The sequence below is a fragment of the Camelus bactrianus genome, chromosome 25, assembly GCF_048773025.1.
Source record: "Camelus bactrianus isolate YW-2024 breed Bactrian camel chromosome 25, ASM4877302v1, whole genome shotgun sequence".
Lineage (NCBI taxonomy): Eukaryota > Metazoa > Chordata > Mammalia > Artiodactyla > Camelidae > Camelus > Camelus bactrianus.
Genome location: NC_133563.1, coordinates 7,409,526 through 7,427,394, shown reverse-complemented (window position 1 = coordinate 7,427,394; position 17,869 = coordinate 7,409,526). Strand labels below are relative to the sequence as shown.

The 17,869-nt window shown below is 35.9% G+C and overlaps 1 protein-coding gene across 6 annotated transcripts in view; it reads left to right on the top strand.

Moving 5' to 3' along the window:
* Positions 1–17,869, top strand: part of STK3 (serine/threonine kinase 3) — a 241,372-nt gene that overhangs the window by 120,504 nt on the left and 102,999 nt on the right. For 5 of the 6 annotated variants that reach the window (XM_074352984.1, XM_074352985.1, XM_074352983.1 and 2 more), the window contains exons 7-8: positions 11,617–11,754; positions 17,636–17,761. In XM_074352984.1, coding sequence (XP_074209085.1) covers positions 11,617–11,754; positions 17,636–17,761 — 264 coding nt within the window. The remainder of the gene's footprint in view (positions 1–11,616; positions 11,755–17,635; positions 17,762–17,869) is intronic. The other variant, XM_074352988.1, reaches the window with a different exon arrangement.

The window sequence follows — 17,869 nt, the reverse complement described above, 5'->3', positions numbered from 1 at the left end:
TGTGTATCAGTTTCAGTATTTTGCCATATTTGAATATTACCTGTATTTTGGTATTCTGTGTCAGCCCCAGCTGGGCATCGTGCAGGTCAGTCCTGGCACTAATGACCCGCAGTTAGTGTAGACCCCACAAGGTAGAGGCCACATTCCCTGGCACGACTGCTGGTACTTCAGATGCCAACAGTTCTTAGCCATCTCCAGGTCACTTGTACTTCTGACTGGTTACAAATTTGGCAGTTCCTTTGACCTCCTCAGGTTTGATAATTTGCTAGAATGACTCACAGAACTCAGGAAAGCACTGTACTTTTTGTTTTATTACAAAGGATACAAATCAGGAGAACGAGCCCAATGAAGAGACTCATAGGGTGATGTCTGGGAGGGAACATAGAACGTTTGTGAGTTCTGGTCCAGTCAGGACAGTGAGGATGTGGTGGCTTGTGTCTGAGCAGCCATCTTAGACCGTGTGGCACCCTGGAAGGTAGACGCAGCCAACTGATGGCAGCGTATATAGCACTGCCACACCAGCCTGCCTGCTGCCTGTCTCTGGGAGACAGCTTCTCTTTCCTCTTCTTTTTTTCTCTCTTCTCATCCTCTTCTCTCCCTCCCCTTATTCTTCCCCCTCCCCACTCCTTTCCCTCCCTCCTCCCCCCACCCCCAACAATCTATCTGTAGTAGTTTTCTATTTCTGATCTAACAGATTACCACCAACTTCGTGGCTTACACAAGTCCACTGTAACTCTGTAGGTTGGAAGTCCAACACGGGGCTTACTGGGCCAGGGCTGAAGTGTTGGCAGGGCTGTCTTTCTTTCCAGGGGCCCCTGAGGAGAATTTGTTTCCTTGCCCCTTCCAGTTTCTAAAGACTGCACACGTTCCTTGATTTGTGGCTCCTTTCTCCGTCTTCCAAGCAGCAACACTGCACCTCTCTGACCATTCTTCCCAAGTCTCATCTCTCTCTCACTCTCTTCTTCTGCCTCTCTCTTTCACTTTTAAGGACACTTGTTGATTACATTGGGCCTGCCCAGATAATTCAAAAATAATCTTCCTACGTCAAAATCCTTAATTTATTGCTATCTGCCAAGTTGTTTTCCACGTGAGGAAAGATATCCGCAAGTTCCAGGGACTTAGGACGTGGACGTGGACCTTTGGTGTGTGCTGAGGGTGCCGTTATTCTCCCTGCTGTCTGTCTGGCTCCCTGTCCTTCTCCTCCCTTTCTTCCTCTCCTGTCTGCTAGATATCTCTCTCTGTCTGTCTGTCTGTCTGTCTGTCTGTCTGCCTGTATATCTCTTATTTTTGAACTGTTTGATATTTTATCCCTGAACATTTACTTCTGTGTGCATCCTCGAAGAATAAGAACATAGTCTTGCAAGGTCACAGTTCCATGAGTACATCTAAGGAAATTAACAGTGATTTTCTAATATAATCTGCTATCTAGTACATACTCACCTTTCTTTGGTTGACACATTGTATTTGGCCTCTTTTAATCTAGTTCAGGCACCGTACCCTCCACCCCACCAACATGCACATACTTTTTTCCCTGTGACATTGACTTTTGAAAGGATAGGGCAAGGATTTTTTTGGTAGAATTTCCTGTAATCTAGATTTCCTTAATGTTTGCTCATTAGTGTTTTTTAGCTTTCCCCTCTATTCCCTATATTTCGTATAACCTGGAAGTTAGATCTACAGCAGGAAAATCCAGTAGAATGTTTTCTAAGATGGAAATTTTCTATATCTGCACTATTCAATAACAGTTTAAATTTAAATTTAATAAAGTTGAAAATTCAGTTTCTTAGTTACACTAGCTGCATTTCCAGTGCAGGCATGCCTCAGATGTTGCAGGTTCAGTTCCAGACCACCCCAATAAAGTAAATATTGCAGTAAAGTGAGTCACATGAATTTCTTTGGTTTCCCAGTGCATATAAAAGTTATGTTTACACTATACTGTAGTCTGTTAAGTGTGCAATATTATATTTTAAAAATGTACATATCTTAATTTAAAAATGCTTTATTGCTAAAAAATGCTAACCTTCATCTGAACCTTCAATGAGTTGTAGTAGTAAGAACAAAGATCAGTGGTGAAAGATCTCCGTAACAAATATAATAATATAATGAAAACAATGGAAATATCGCAAGAATTACCAGACTGACACAGAGACATGAAATGAGCAAATGCTGTTGGGAATATGGCACCAGTAGACTTGCTTGATGTAGGGTTGCTACAGACCTTAAATTTGTTAAAAAAAAAAAAAAAAAAAACCAAACCCCCAACCCCCCCACAAAATCTGCATAAGACTATAAGGCAAAGCACAATAAAACGAGATATCCCTGTACTCAATAGATTAGTTTCAGGTTATGTATTTTGGGGAAGGAGGTCGTGGGTGGTGGTGTGTACTTTGTATTGTATCACATCAGATGTCACGTACTGTCAGGTTGTCTCACTCAGCAGTGTTTAGATTGATCACTTAGTTAAGGCAATGAGCAGCTCTCTCTATTGTAAAGGTACATCTTCTCTTTTGTACTATTAGGTAATCTGTGGGGGTAGTACTTTTGTATCTTACAAGTATCCTTTCTCCAGTAACTTGTCACTGGCAGTGGTGATCCTTGCCCGAACTGATCATTATAGTACATTAAGGTTGACAAATGTTGATCTTCTAATTAATTCAACATTTTGAATCTATGAGTTGGTATTTTTCCATAAAGAACAGCCTTTCTTAAATTCTCTTCCTTTTAAAAATATCACTGTAGACTAATTGATTTTCATGTTTTCAGTATGGTATAATCAATTATAGCCGTTATTACTACCATTTTGATGTTAAATTATCCTAAGTTTGGCTAGTCCTGTGCCTTTTTACATGATTTCATTAATCTTTGAGAGCTTCCTTGTAAGAATAAGGCTGAACAAGATGCCCCAGGCTCACCTTGTAATTTCCTTATCCAGGCCTTGAAATACGTTGTTTTTTCAAGGCACCCAAGTTTCTTTTAGTGGGAATGGCATTTTAGAAACTACGATTTGGGTGCCAGGTGTGCTCATTGCTACAGATTATCTCCTATCTTTAGATATATCTGTGCTTCTAATTTCTTAGCCTTTTTGTTTGTTTGTTTCCTGGTGGGAACTGATTGCTTCTCATTGATTTCTCAGATCTTTTGAGCTGGTTATGAGTTACTTACCCATCTACTTTTCTGGAAGTTGCTGAAGTTCAGGTATACGGTGTGATAATGCTTCACCATATATTTTATGTTCTACGCCAGTGGCCCTCAGTGTTGGCTGCACTTTAGAATTTCTTGAGAGACATGATAAGTACTGTGCCTGGTCCTTAACCTCAGATCAATTAAATCAGAATCTTTTATGGGCGGAGCTAAGTTTTATTAGATGGCAAATTCTTTTGACATGGCTTGATTAGTTCAAGTGAGTTCCCCACCCAGCCACCCCCACTTAAGGGCCAATAAGATGCTTGTCTCACTTTATAATTTTCCTGCCACATACCTGAAACAAGTCAGTTTCCCTCCTAGACCCCATGGTATTTCCGAACTCACATGTTTGAATGTGCTGTTCCCTTTTCTGTGCCTCACTCACTCTTTAGGACTCAGTGTTTTTTTTTTTTAAACATCAATTTGGGCTAAGTCATCTTCTAATACCCATTGTTCACATCTATTTTAGCATATATACTATTTTATTGAAATGATTTAGTATGTGTTTTCTTATCCCATTAGAATCTAAGCTTCTTGAAAATTCTAATATTGTAGGTTTGGGTACATTTTAAGTGCTCAGAAAGTTAGTTGAACTGATCACACACAGGTTCTAATTTGAGAGATCTTAGAGAGAGTGGAATGTAAAGATCCTTAAGTGTTGGCTGTTGTTCACTTTTGATAGCCATGTTTTATGAATATTTTTGAATTATATTAAAGGGATATTATATTTCAGCCTTGAAAGATGGTTAAGATATAACTGGAAGCAATCAAAGGTATTGGGATTTAAATTGTGCTTGTGTGAGAGGTGGTTGTAGAGGCAGACTGCAAGTAGGTGATAACTTAAGCAGTGGTATTAAATGAAGCCTTTTTTCAATTGCAAATATAATTTTTAAAAGTTGAATATATAGTGGCCTTTATAATAAAAAGTTTAAGAGGAATCTTATGCAATCTTGTAAATAGTGTATTGATATTTTGAATTTTTGAGACTGTACCATCTTTCAGTCTCTGTTCCTGCATACTTGTCATTTTATTGTGAAGGTAATCATTCTTTACTGTTTTATTTTCTCATTTTCACTTTTCTTTTAATAAAACATTTCCTTGTGATTTTGTAATTCAGACATTTGTCATTTTTATGGCCGTATGTTACTCCATTTTGTTGATATATAGTAGTTTACTTTTAGCCATTCCTTAATTTTTTTCTGTTTTTTTGTTTGCTTTTTGCCACTATTGCGGTAAGTGAACTATAGTCATCTTTGTACAAATAGCTTTGCATTTTCTTTTCTGGAGACTGAATATGTGTCATAGAGCCTTTACCTTATAATAGAATTATCTGTGGAAAAAAGTTTGATAGAAACATGAAGATAGTGTGATATAGTTAAGGAGCCAGATTAGACCTGATTTCTAGTTCTGACAGCCACTCTACTAGCTGTGTGAGCTCGAAAAAGCTAGTTAAGTGAGCCTCAGTGGTAAAATTGGGTTAATAATAACAATGTTATTGTGCCTTTCCAGTGTGGCAGGTGCTGTTCTAAGTATTTTCCATGTATTAACCCATGCACACTTCAGAACAGCTCTGTGAAATAGCCCTGTTATCATTCTGTTATTTCCATTTTTAAAATGCAGGAGTAATGTGTGTCAGATAAGCTTCCTTCACTGGTGGTGTTACGGTGCCCAGTGCCATCTAGAGCTGGCTCAGACCTCTAGGGCTGATCACCCTGCACTGCCAGGGCACCAGCTGTGCCCTTCCCTTAATTTGGCTCCTAGGCAGGCAGATGGGCTTTTATGAGCTAGATCAATGATTACTGAAATTTCTGCAGCTGGAGCTGGAGTGAGTTATGAGGTCATGCTTGCAATGCCTTAACCCTGGGCATAGTGTAGAAAGTGCACCCCAAGATCACCCAAGGGCAACTCTAGATTTTAGTATTCTCTTCAGACCTCTGTCTCTTTTTGCTTTTGAGGGAGTGGTGATAAAAACTTAGACTTGTGTTTTTACATTAACATCGCACAGGCTTTTTGTTATCCTTTCCTCCTCTACCTCCATCTTCTTTCTAAGCAGCAGTTTAATACTTGTCTGGCTTTTATTTAACCCCTAGATTGCTGGGAAGTTAGAGTGCCAGAGTCTTTTAGACCCAAAAAAGAATGAAAAATACCTAGTCCAACCATCTCACTTATATGAAAAAACTGAGGCCACACAATCAGAGGATATTTTAGAACTTCAGCCTGTTTTTCTGACCTAAGTCCAGAGCTGGCTTCAATCCATTGTGCTGTTTACTCTTATTCCTAGTACTCTTTTAAAAATATTTTTACTATATATTTTTAGGAATTATATATTTTTATTTGACTTAGCTTTCTACCTCTGTATTACGCTTACTATCAAGAAAACAGTTATGTTTGTTTTTAGTTCTTTGCAATTTTATAAAATGCTTTCTCATCCTTTATCTCATTTATTTGCTGTGAAGATAACCTTTTTGCTCATGGGCCTGAGGTTCTTGAATAGTGGCACAGATTTCTTTGTTGTTCCAGCCTGTCCTTCTGTATGCAGATAAATCCAGCTACCTTAGTTTCAGACTCATGTGTTGACTCACTCTGCTGAGATTGTAAAGTTCAGGCATTGTGGTTTCTCCGCTCCAGCTCTTTCCACATCCTCCGGGTGCTCCTGGAGTCCAAGGCATGAAGTTCCAGGCATGAAGATAGTTAGTTGTTTTGAGGTGATTATATTTCTTAGCCTCTTAAGACTACTTGTGATCAGGGAAGTTCTTTTAAAAACTTAATCACAGGTTCAATATGTAGTTAAGCAACACATCGTGTAGAAACAAACACAGGGATAATCATGTCATTTATTGTACTAACATTCTTCAATCAAAATGGTGTTAGAGATAAGATAAATTATATGGCTGTAATGTGTGTTCATGCGATTTGGTTGGTGGCAAGGAAGGGAGTAAATTGTTAGTGTATGACAAGCCACTGATTGTCAAAACTTTCTACTACAGGGGCCTGTTACCTAATCAGCTTGCACAAAACCTGGAGATCCTCAAGAGGATTCTCTCTGATTGATGATTAGGTTAAATTAGTTGTACAAGGTGAAGTCTGTGAGAGAATCTGTCAGTTTGTTGTTGATTATCTAACCTAAAAAATGAAAATAAAAGGTATAGTGGTTTTCCTGGAGACTTTTCAAGTCTCTATATTTCAGTAGATCATATGTTAAGACTTATTTGTTTGAACTGTATGCAGTTTAATGCTTGTTTGAGAATAGGAATGTGAACATTTTAGGATCACTTTATGATAGTACTGGGTAAATAAGCGTTAGAGTTAAGCTTTTTATCCTAGGGTTTCTAATAGCTACTGCTAAGGTGAGCTTTATATGTTAAGATTATCTGAGATAAGACTGCAACTCATTGGCTCAAAGTTCAAAGGGGAGAGCATTAGCTTCAAGGACATAAATCACTGAGTTGTTATCCATCAATTTGTAACAGAAGTGCAGATGAACAACATTTATCTAGACAATCTAGTATCATTTACCTGCAGTTTGAGGTCAGTCTGTATAGGGGCTTAGGTAGGTACTTTGAACTATTTTGCAGAGATGAGAGTTCAAATTTATTTTATTCTTTAATTTGAAGTAGCAGGTGGTTTTGTGTGTCTTTTTGCAGCAGCTGATATCAACCCCATTTTGCCCATCCTTAAAGCCAGATTACATTCTCCTTCAACTATAGAGCTGAGGTTAGTTAGGTTATTTACAGAATAATTTTATTTTCTAGCATTCCACTGTTTGCTGTTTGTTTCGTATGTGTTAGTTCCCCACCCCCAACAATTTGTGAGCTCTGTGGATCCGAGATATGCGTCTTGTTTTAAAATCTGTAATGGCAGGGCTTACAAAGTTAGATACATAAAGGGGGGGCCATCAGGTAAAGTAAGTAATTGAGCCAGGCCAGATGGTCTGGCCCATATAAAAGGGAGAACATGCATCTTGGGTAAAATCAGTCTAATTCCAGCCGACTTTTACCTTGTGGGACTATGGGCTCAGTGTTGCCTGAACAAAGTGTATCTACTGATGCTGTTTGACCTGTGACCTATCAGTTTGCTTCTTCTTTAGTGGAACATAGCTTGGAGCACACAGACAATACTTGGTACGTACTTGTCATTTGGTAGATGCTTATTGTGTCATAAAACAGGCAACACTGCTTTTGAAAGACTATCTTAGCTGTAATACATGTAATATGATGTAAGATGTATAAGAATGTTCTCTTCTATTAAAGGATTTTCTCTTTTTCAAAGAAGATGAATACACTAATAAAGAGATTAACTCTTACCTAGAATCAACAGACTTGGACATTGAATCTTCACTGCTTTGTCCACAGAAAGTCCTTTGGATCACTTTCCAAGTTAGAAACCAGTGATAACACATGGTGGTAAACCGCTGTATATTTTGGGGGCTTTCAAAAGAATAATATAGTAAATTGTTAGAATACCTGAGTGCCTTGCAATTAAGGTGTCTGTTTTTTAATTTTTGAATTCTGCAATAGTCTTCTGATTTTCCTTTTTTCTAGACCCCAAATGAGGTTAGGATGTGCTCTTGTTCTTTTGTAATATCTCATAACTCATTTCTTCCATTTCATTCCTGTAGATAGCATCCTAATTTGAACTTTGTATTACTCATCCTGGGACATCTACACTAGCCCCTAGCTGCCTTTTCTATTCCATATTTAGAGTGTCTCCAGGTTTGTTTGTTTGTTTTCCTTAATCCTTTTCCAGAGCCATAAACAAACTCTGATTAAAAGCAAAAACATAAACACACACACACCCCTCAGGAAAAAACCTTCTCTCAGTTGTGCACTTTTTTGCTGACCAAACTCCATATCCTCCATTCCACCTTCTAATCTTATCATTTCTTAGTTGCTTACAGGGTAATCAGCTTGTTCTCTGCTCCTCCCAACAATCTTATTTCATGCTCTCAATTTTCCTTATGCTATTTCTTCTAAGGGGAATGACCTCTTCATAATGCCTTATATCATTTGTTTTATTCTATTATTCTTTAAATCTTTTACTGTTCTTTCTTTACCAGACTAGGTTAGAAGTTTCCTAAGGGTAGTGACTGTATTTCCTGCTGCATCTTTGAACTCCATATAATGTCTAACACCATGCTTTGTGTGTAGCAGGCATTTAACAAATATTCCTGAACTTGATTAGTACTTTACATTTTTCCTCATCCATATTTTATTGTGTATTTTAATACACACAACATAAAATTAATCTTTTTAACCATTTTTAAGTGTACAGTTTTGTGCTGTCATGAACATTCACATTGCTATACAACCATCACCAACCATCCCTCTCCAGAACTTTTCTTTATCTTCCCCAGCTGAAACTCTGTGCCCATTAAACACTATCTCCCTTCTCCTCCATTTCCCGCAACTCCTGGCAACCACCATTCTGCGCTCTGTCTCCATAAATTTGACTACTCTAGGAACCTTATAATAAGAGGAGTCAGGCAGTATATTTGCCCGCATGCAACTGACTTATTTTACTCAGCACAGTGTCTTCAAGGTTTATCTCTGCTGTAGCATGTGTCAAATTTTTCTTCCTTTTTAAGGTTGAATAATATTACATTGTATATGCATATACAGTATAAATACCATATTCTGTTCATTCATCTGTCATGGGTTGCCTTTTCACTCTGTTGATAGTATACTTGATGCATGGAAGTTTTAAATTTTGATTAAGTCCAGTTTATCTGTTTGTTTCTTTTGTTGCCTTGATTTTTAGTGTCATATCTAAGAAATCATTGCCATGTTCAGTGTCATGAAGCTTTTCCCCTGTTTGCTCTTACTGTTTTTAAATTTATTTTGAGTTAATTTTTGTATATGGTGTAATGTAAGAGTCCAAATTCATTTTTATTGCATGTGGATGTATGTAGTTTTCCCAGCACCATTTGTTGAAGACTATATTTTCACCAGTGAATAGTCTTTCCCTCGTTTTTATTTCATTGAATGATCTTCAACTTTACTATTAGAGTTGTGACTATAGTAAGTTTTAAGACCTTTCTTTCACTGTCTTGTCTTAAAGGCTACTTGCTTGTGCTTTTTTCCCCACTTGGAAATAAAAGAGGGAGGACCAGGGAGGATGTATACATTGAAAACACAACCATCATTTATCATCTATCTTCTTATTAGCTGCTTGTTTAGACTTAGTAACCCTCCTTGCTCCTCCTTCTTCAAACATTGTAGAAACGTTAGAATACTTTGTTAATCTTTTTAAAGACCCCTTTGTAGGTCTGAAATTTTGTTTTTAAGTCACTTAAACATTCTGGACTTTTCCTTTTCTGTTAAATGAGAATATTGAGGTAAATGATCTCTCATGTATCTTTTACTATGGAAATCTTGTGACTTTAAGATACTTGTGAATGGCTTTTTAACAGTAAAAATCATGTGGAAAGTGGAATGGTTTTATTATATCAAAGGAATACATTAAAATTGATAACCCCAAGAATATATTTATCACTTTGTCTACAGTTTTGATATTTTCTCCATAGATGAACAGAAGTTTTAAACATAACTATGATGAGTTTTTCCCAGTGGTTTAAAAAAAAAAAACTTAGTTTCTAAGTATTATTGTAGTTTGTAGTATAGCCATCTTTACTTTCTTTATGTATTAAGAAGAAAGGACATAAATGTTCATGTACATGAAATTTGCACATGAAGAGAGAGGACCACCAAAAACCAGGTGAAAAAAATAAGCTAGAACAGAGACAGAAAGTCAGAGAATTCTGAAGCCTAGAAAGGGAGTTTTTTTGATACTTCACCCCTGAATATATCGTTGAGAGGTCCATGTTTGTATATTCTGCATGTGTATATATTAATTGATTGCTGAAAAGCCATTTTTTCCTCATTTCACCTGTTGTGTTGATTGTATAATTGTATATAAACTTACCTGTTAAACTACAATTGGTTATAATATGATTGAGTTAATTTTACTTTGTAAAATTTTTGTCATTGCCATATTTGCCTCTTATCTTTTTAAATAACATTTATGTGGGAACAACCTGGAGGGATCTCCAGGGAGCTCTGCTGGGTGAAAAAACAAACAAACAAAAAAAATCCCTAAAGGTTACATAGTGCCTGATCCCATTTATAGAACATTCTTGAGTAACAAAATTACAGAAATGAAGAACAGATAGGTAGTTGCCGGGGTTAAGGACTATGAAAGGACAACCAGGGGATGCCTGTGGAGATGGAAACATCCTGGATCTTAGCTGTACCAATGTCAGCATACTGGTTGTGATATTTTACATGTTACCAATGGATGGAACTGGGTAAAGGACACAAAGGATCTCTGTATTATTTCAGGTCCATGCAATGATCTCAGAATAAAAGGTTTAATGATAGCTAACTAACTAACTAACTGAGTAACTAACATGTGGGAATGAAAATGATAATAGCGAGTATCTGTCAAGTGCTTGGTACATTTAATTAAACTGGATTACTGTTTTCATATCTTTTCAAAGAAAATGATGTTTTAGTGATGTTGTTTTATCAGGAACTATTCTAGAGCCCAGGAGAGAAGTTAATTCATTATATACAGTGATTTCCTAAGAATACTAGGGATTTATTCTCTCAGTCAAAAAAAGGATGACAGGGAAGACTTTTAAGAGTTTTTGCGTTTTGAACTATCTGTATATATTATCATTTGTACTAAGTTATTAATACTAAATCAAATCATTAGTGATATATTAAAGTGGTATATTACCTTTAAAACTTTTCATTTGGAATTCTGACTCATATTTAGAAAGAGAAATTAACATCTTGGCTGTGTCAAGTGTTATTTCAAATCACAGCAGTAATTCTATATATACTTAAATATTCTGGATTGCAGAAGCAAATTGGACTTCTGCTAGCCATTCTGAAAAGCAATGCCTATATAAAACTGAAATTGGAAGTAAATCTAGCATGCAATAGCAAAATTTGATGGACTAATTTTTCGTTTGTTTTGGTGGGGAGGTTAATTTATCAATGGAGACACTGGGGATTGAAGCCAGGACCTTGTGCATGCTAAGCATACACTCTACCTCTGAGGCATACTCCCCTCCTTGCAATAGCAAAACTTGAGGATATATCTGTTGATATATCTGTTTAACCAGGGAGTGTCCTTAGTTTAGTAAAAGGGTTAGAAATGCAGTCTTCTTTGGAGACTGATTTAAAATGATAGGTAAAGAATGATGTGCTCAATGAGCTACAATTCAAATAGAGGAAATTTAATGGGAAATTATTACATTAGTAGCAGATGGACTTCCTTCCTGAATTGCAATCTTACCAGGAAATCCTAGAATAGCTTAAATTTGTTTTTCAGATTTAGAGTCTGATAAAGAGAAAGATAAAGAGATTTGTTTACTTGGTGTGTTATTAGGGTTCTTACTGTGTCTTTTGGATATTTCATTTTTACTAGGCTATTTTTATGATTCCCACAAACCCACCGCCAACATTCAGAAAGCCAGAACTTTGGTCTGATGATTTCACCGATTTTGTTAAAAAATGCCTAGTGAAGAATCCTGAGCAGAGAGCTACTGCAACACAACTTTTACAGGTCAGTGTGTATGTCTCTAAGGGTAGGATATTTTCTTCATACCTTTTAGTTTTCTGACATTGACCAGAATTTCTGTGAGTTTCATTAACTGATTTCTAAAGATGTAAACCTCCCAGGAAATGTGGATTAATTTTGAAACACACGCACACACATGTGCGAGTGCACACGTGCGCACGCACACACACACACACACACACAGACACACCCCATTCTTCTCCTGTATGTTCTTTCCTCATTTTTTTATTTCTGTTGCCAAGTTCAGTCTTCTGCCTCCCCTGCTCCCTTCTTTTTTAATTTTTGTTGTCAAGTCTTTCCTCCTGAAGTTGTTTTAAAATAAAACTTCCAAAGGATTCTCATTTCAGAAATGAGTTCTTGTCTTCATTGGTACTGCTTCTTACATTTTTTTCGTGATGTATTATTCCTTGACCCAGAATTTCTTCTTTGACTTTTTACTCTGTAAAATACGTAACTACAAGATCCCTGAACTCCTTAAAAAGATCACCTGTTATAAATACTGGTTACAAGATTACCTAAATGAAGAGGTTCAGTGTCCCTGTGCGATTAGACTTTGTATCCAGAGTTATCAGGAGGTTTTTTGTTTTTTTTTTTAATCTGCTTTGACATTAAATGCAAATACAAATAAGTTAATACTTTTAATGAGTATTTGTGAGTCTTTATTTCCCCAGCAGAATTGAGTCAGACCTCTAAGCTAAGCTAAGTGTACATGGTAACAAAACTTAATATTTGTTAAGTGACAAAAGAATTAGAAACATAGTTCTTATAAAAAGTGATTTCTCCAGGGTACTATTTTTTAAAAAGAGGTATGGGAAATAGGCCATTAAATATAAGGTTTATTACTATGAAAATTTAACTTAATCTCCACAAAAGGCAATTTAGCAATATCTGTCTAGAATAAAATACCATATATTCTTTGACCCAGAAATTATATGTCTAGAAATTTATTCTATGGAAAAATTTAACCATGTGTGAAATAATGTGTAAAATTCTTCATAGAACATTGTAATAGCAAATGATTAGAAACAACATAAATATCTGTTAAAAAATTGGAAGCAATTTGAGGTCCATTGAGAGGAATGATTGGCCAAATACACACATCTGCACACACATATGCATATGTACATATGTCAATGCTCGTAGTGGAGTAGCTCTAGAAAAATAAGGAAGAAACTGTCCTCCGGAGAAGGTCATGGTATGGCTGAGAAGCAAGAGTGAGATGGAGACTTATTTTTTGCTGAAGGCTCTTTTGAGCCTTTTGAATTCTGTGTTATGTGCAAATATTACCTTTCAAAACTCAGTTAATTGAAACATTCATTTTGAAGATCACCAGCATTTCAAAGGAATTTTGATCACATAAATCAAGGGCCTGTTAGTGCTATTGTGAGTATCTAAATTATTCAGCCCTAAAGAAGTCAAGAAAGGATAGAGGGAAACAGAATAAGTGAAACAAATACTACAAAATATGACAATGAAAATACATCCAAATATATCTGGTAACTGATTTTTGGTTAATGTAACCAGTATTTCTTTTTTGTCTTTCTTCCTAATCTTTTGTGGTCTTTCTTAAGAAATTTTGTTTTTAACCTAAAGTTTTTAGGGTGAAAAAAAGCATTTAAGAAATATTCAAGTAAAATTCCTCTTAAAGGAGTTTTGCATGTGTCTTAAGTATTATATGAGTTAAATTATATTTTAATTTTCAGAATACAATCTTATTACCAAGTTTTCGTGGACACTTTTCTGTAATCTACATGTATAGATTATACCATATTGACTTCTAGATTTTGATAAAGTTTCTAAAAAGGAATTCATGCTGAATTTTTTATAGTGGTTTATTTTCTGACACAAAGTTGATAATTGTGTAAGTTTAAAAGAATCATAGACTGAAGGGATCCTTTGAGATTGTTGAATTGAACTCAGTAGTTTTAAAAACATGAGGATATTGAAACCCCACGGACAAGGTTCAGGTTCAGCGTAGTGGCACTAGAGTTCTTTGATCTGAAGATGATCCTTACACCTGCATGTGGGCAGCCTAGAACCTAAAAGTCAGCTCTTGCCATAGGCTGGGCTTCTGAAAGAATATTAGCTTGACTGAGATCTGCCATTATTCAAGCTGATTCATGGGCTTGGCTAGCACAGGTGGTCATGGGTCACTCTTTGAACTCCCATGGCCTGTGACTTATTCTTCATTTTACCAGTTCAGGTGAGGAGTAGAAACTCTGCCTACCTTGCCGTCCCTTCCATTTCTAATATAATTATCTTAAATAGTTCCTCTTTATATATTGAGATTCATATCAAACAGTGTTATGATGTTTGTTTTTGTTTTAATTTTCAAACAATTGTGAAAACTCAAGAGAATAAGGGAAATCTATTATATTTAACCTATTTTTGCTCTTTCCATTGTTCTTTCTCCTAATGTTCCAGAGTTCCTTCTTTTATTACTTCCTTTCTGTTTAGAAGACTTCCTTTAGCCATTCTCTCTTTTTAAAATTTTTAAATCTTTAATTTGTTTTCTTATTTTTTTAGTTGATGTATCATCAGTTACAGTGTGTTGGTTTCTGGTGCACAGCACAATGTCCCAATCATGCATATATATACACATACTCATTTTCATATCCTTTAGTCATTCTTTTTGGGTAACACATTCTCTTCATTCTCTTAGTTTTCCTTCATCTGAGAACATCTTGTTTATTCTTCACCCCTGAAGGAAATTTTCACTGCCTATAGAATTCTTGGTTGACAGTTCTTTCAACATTTGGAAAATGTTGTCCCACTTCCTTCTGACATCCATGGTTTCCTATGAGAACCCTGCAGTCATCTAAATTGTTCTACCCTTGATCTTTTTAAGATTTCTTATTTGTCTTAATTCTCTGAAGTTTAATTATGATGTGTCTTGATAGGGATTTCCTTGGGTTTATACTGTTTGGGATTTATTCAACTACTTGAATCTCTGGGTTTGTACCTTTTGCCAGTTTGAGGAATTTTCCAGCCATTATTTTTTCAAACACTTTTTGAGCCCTACCCTCTTCTTTCTAGGACTCTCTGTTGACACAAATGTTAGATTTTTTGTTTGTTTGTTTGTTTTAGTCCCATAGGTTCTTGAGGTTTTGCTCATTTTATTTCACTCTAGTTCTCTCTATTGTTCATATTGGGTAGTTTTTACTGTTCCACATTCTGATGCACTGATTCTTCCCTCTGTCCTCATTCTGCGATTGAGCCAGCCCATCCATCAAGTTTTTATTTTTCTTATATTTTTATTTCTAAATTTTCATTCATTTCTTTTTTATACTTCTAATTCGTTACTGAGACTTTCTAGTTTTTTTTTGTTTGTTTGTTTACAAGCATGTTTGTAATTGCTCACTGAAGCATTTTTATGATGTTGGCTTTAGAATCTTCTTTGGATAATTCTCATATCCAGATTGTCTTGATGTTGATACCTGTTTATATTTTTCTGCCTAAGTTGAGATTTTCCTGCTTCTTGTTATGATAAGTGATTTTCGTTTGAAACCTGAGCATTTGGGGTGTTTTGTTATGAGACTCTGGATCTTATATTTTCTGTGGTAAGAGGAGTCCTCTGACACTGCTTCAGTGGAGTAAAGGGAGCCGTCTTATTTCTGCCAGGTAGCGTTAGGATGGAGGAGTGGTTTCTTACTACCATGGGACAGGGTATATTATGTCCCTTATCAAAATTATATGACTTTTTCTTCATTTACGATTTTTTGCCTTCAATTCTACTTTTTTGGATCATGTTATTCTTGATAATTGTTTTATATTTGATTAATATTTCATTGCCTATCTTTGACTTTTAACCCAAGTTCTTTACAGTATTCTCCTATAGACACATAATTTGCATTTATTTAATTAAGTATATCTCATGTAGAAAGCATGTAGCTGAATTTATCTTATGAACCAAGTGGCTTTTAGTACTTGACTAAAATACTGTTTAATAAATTGTAATTCAACCCATTTATTCACATTGGTTTATGCTAATAACATTTTAGTCACAGTTACCGTGTTTAATTTTCACAATCTCATTTTGTTTTTTGCAGTTGTTGTTGTTCTGTTCTTTTCTGTGTTGCTTTGCATTTTAGAATTTTATCACCTGCTATTTTTTAAAAGCCTTTAAAAATACTCTTTAAAAATCTGCCAGTCTATCTGATAAAACTTCTCTTCTGGTTATCAAGAATGCTCAAATAATATGGCCTTGTTCTCTAAGTACCCTTTTAACTTTATTAACCAGTTCCTCTTTGTTTTTCAAAATCATGTCTGTAGCAGTTTGGTCAAGAAAACATTAGTTCAGATGAAGTCAGACATGCCGAGATTTTGAGGTTAGGAACGTTGAGCTCCATAGACTAATGGTAGCAGCACATTGTATAGTCAGTTCATAAATGCACTGCATGAAAGTAGGTTTGCTGTAGACTGGATGTACCATATGTATATTTTGGCATTTTGTAAAGACAAAATTGTGGCTTGGAGGATTGACTCATAATTTTTCCTGAGAAGATAAAAGTACACTACAATTTGAGATGTCTGTCCTTTTTTTAGAGAAATAAAATTCTATTGGTTCCCACTTTTTGGAGCATTGGTCTTCTTTCACTTCTGTTAGAATATAGTCAGTAAATCCTTCTTAAGAATTCTTCCATCAGATTCTGTATTTCCTCTTGATTGTGGCAGCTGTGTTTTTAACCCAGGTTCTTAATTCACATCTGTATTACTACAGTTTCTCCCCATCCTGTTTCATTTCCAGACTCTCCTGCGAGATTGTGCTATCATAGACATTCTTTTCCTAACACTATGCTCTTGCTTATGTAATGGAAGTGGCTGTCAGACAAAATTCAGGTATCTCATCCTAAGCATTTATCCCTCTTGTCCTACTGTTAACCTGTATTTAAACTCACAGGACACCATTTCTCTAAACAGGGTTTCTGTTTTGACTAGACAGATCTTCCTGTGGTGTTTTAATATACATCCCCTATCTTTGTGTGTGTGTTCATGCTGCTCATGCTTTCCCTTCTCCCTAAAACGGTCTGTTTCTTCTTTATGAGGGATCTGAGATTACCTCACCTTTTCTTTTACATCTCTTAATCATTCATGCTGTGCTGAGTCATCATGAATATGACTTATATGTCACATTGTAATTTTTTTATGTTTGCCTCTTATTCCTTATTCTACATAATAAGTTCCCTAAGGGTAAAGAACATGTCTTCAATTATTATTAATTTTTATGACCTTTCCACCAATGTTTCTCAGAATTTTTCAGACTAGGACTGGGGTTTCTTCCTACTTGCTCCTCCACCGTCCTCCAGGGCACTGTCTTTGTCTGTTTCCCAGCTTAGCAGAAAGAGAGGTCGTGGAAGAGTGCACACTCACAGGGGTTTAAGGCCCAGATCAGGAAGTAGAAAACAACGCTGACACTCACATGTCACTGGTGAGAACTTAGTCTCATAATCACAACCAGCTGAAAGGGAGGCTGAGAGATGTAGGACCTACCTGGGCAGCCGTAGTTCCCAGCCACAGCTCTATTTGGATAGGTGACTAGGAGTCTCCACCACAGGTATCTTGATAGAACTTAATTTATCTAGTGATCAGTCTAAAACTGCTATAAAAGAATTTATTGGTTCTTTGCCATCAATCCTAGAAATTTTTATAATCTGGTAAAATTCTTACCCATAGTTTTCCCAAATGATATTTTCACCATTTTAAAGCCTCTTCCAAATGTCAGTAATTTCTTCTTTAGCACTAACATTTTTTTAAATCTTTAATCATTGAAGCTTATGACTGGTTCACATTTCCATGTTGTTTTAATGTTTCTTAGCTATAATTCAGGGAAACTTTGAAGTTATACCATTGAATTTTACTTTTCTAGCATCCTTTTATCAAGAATGCAAAACCTGTATCGATTTTAAGAGACCTGATCACAGAAGCTATGGAGATAAAAGCAAAAAGACATGAAGAACAGCAGCGAGAACTGGAAGAAGAGGAAGAAAATTCGGTTCGTAATTACCCTCAAAAAGTTGATTTTTTTCTTTTGAGTTATTTTCCTTTAATTTTGTTTTTTTTCTTTAAGTATATCAAAAGCACTTCCTGTTTTATGGTACGA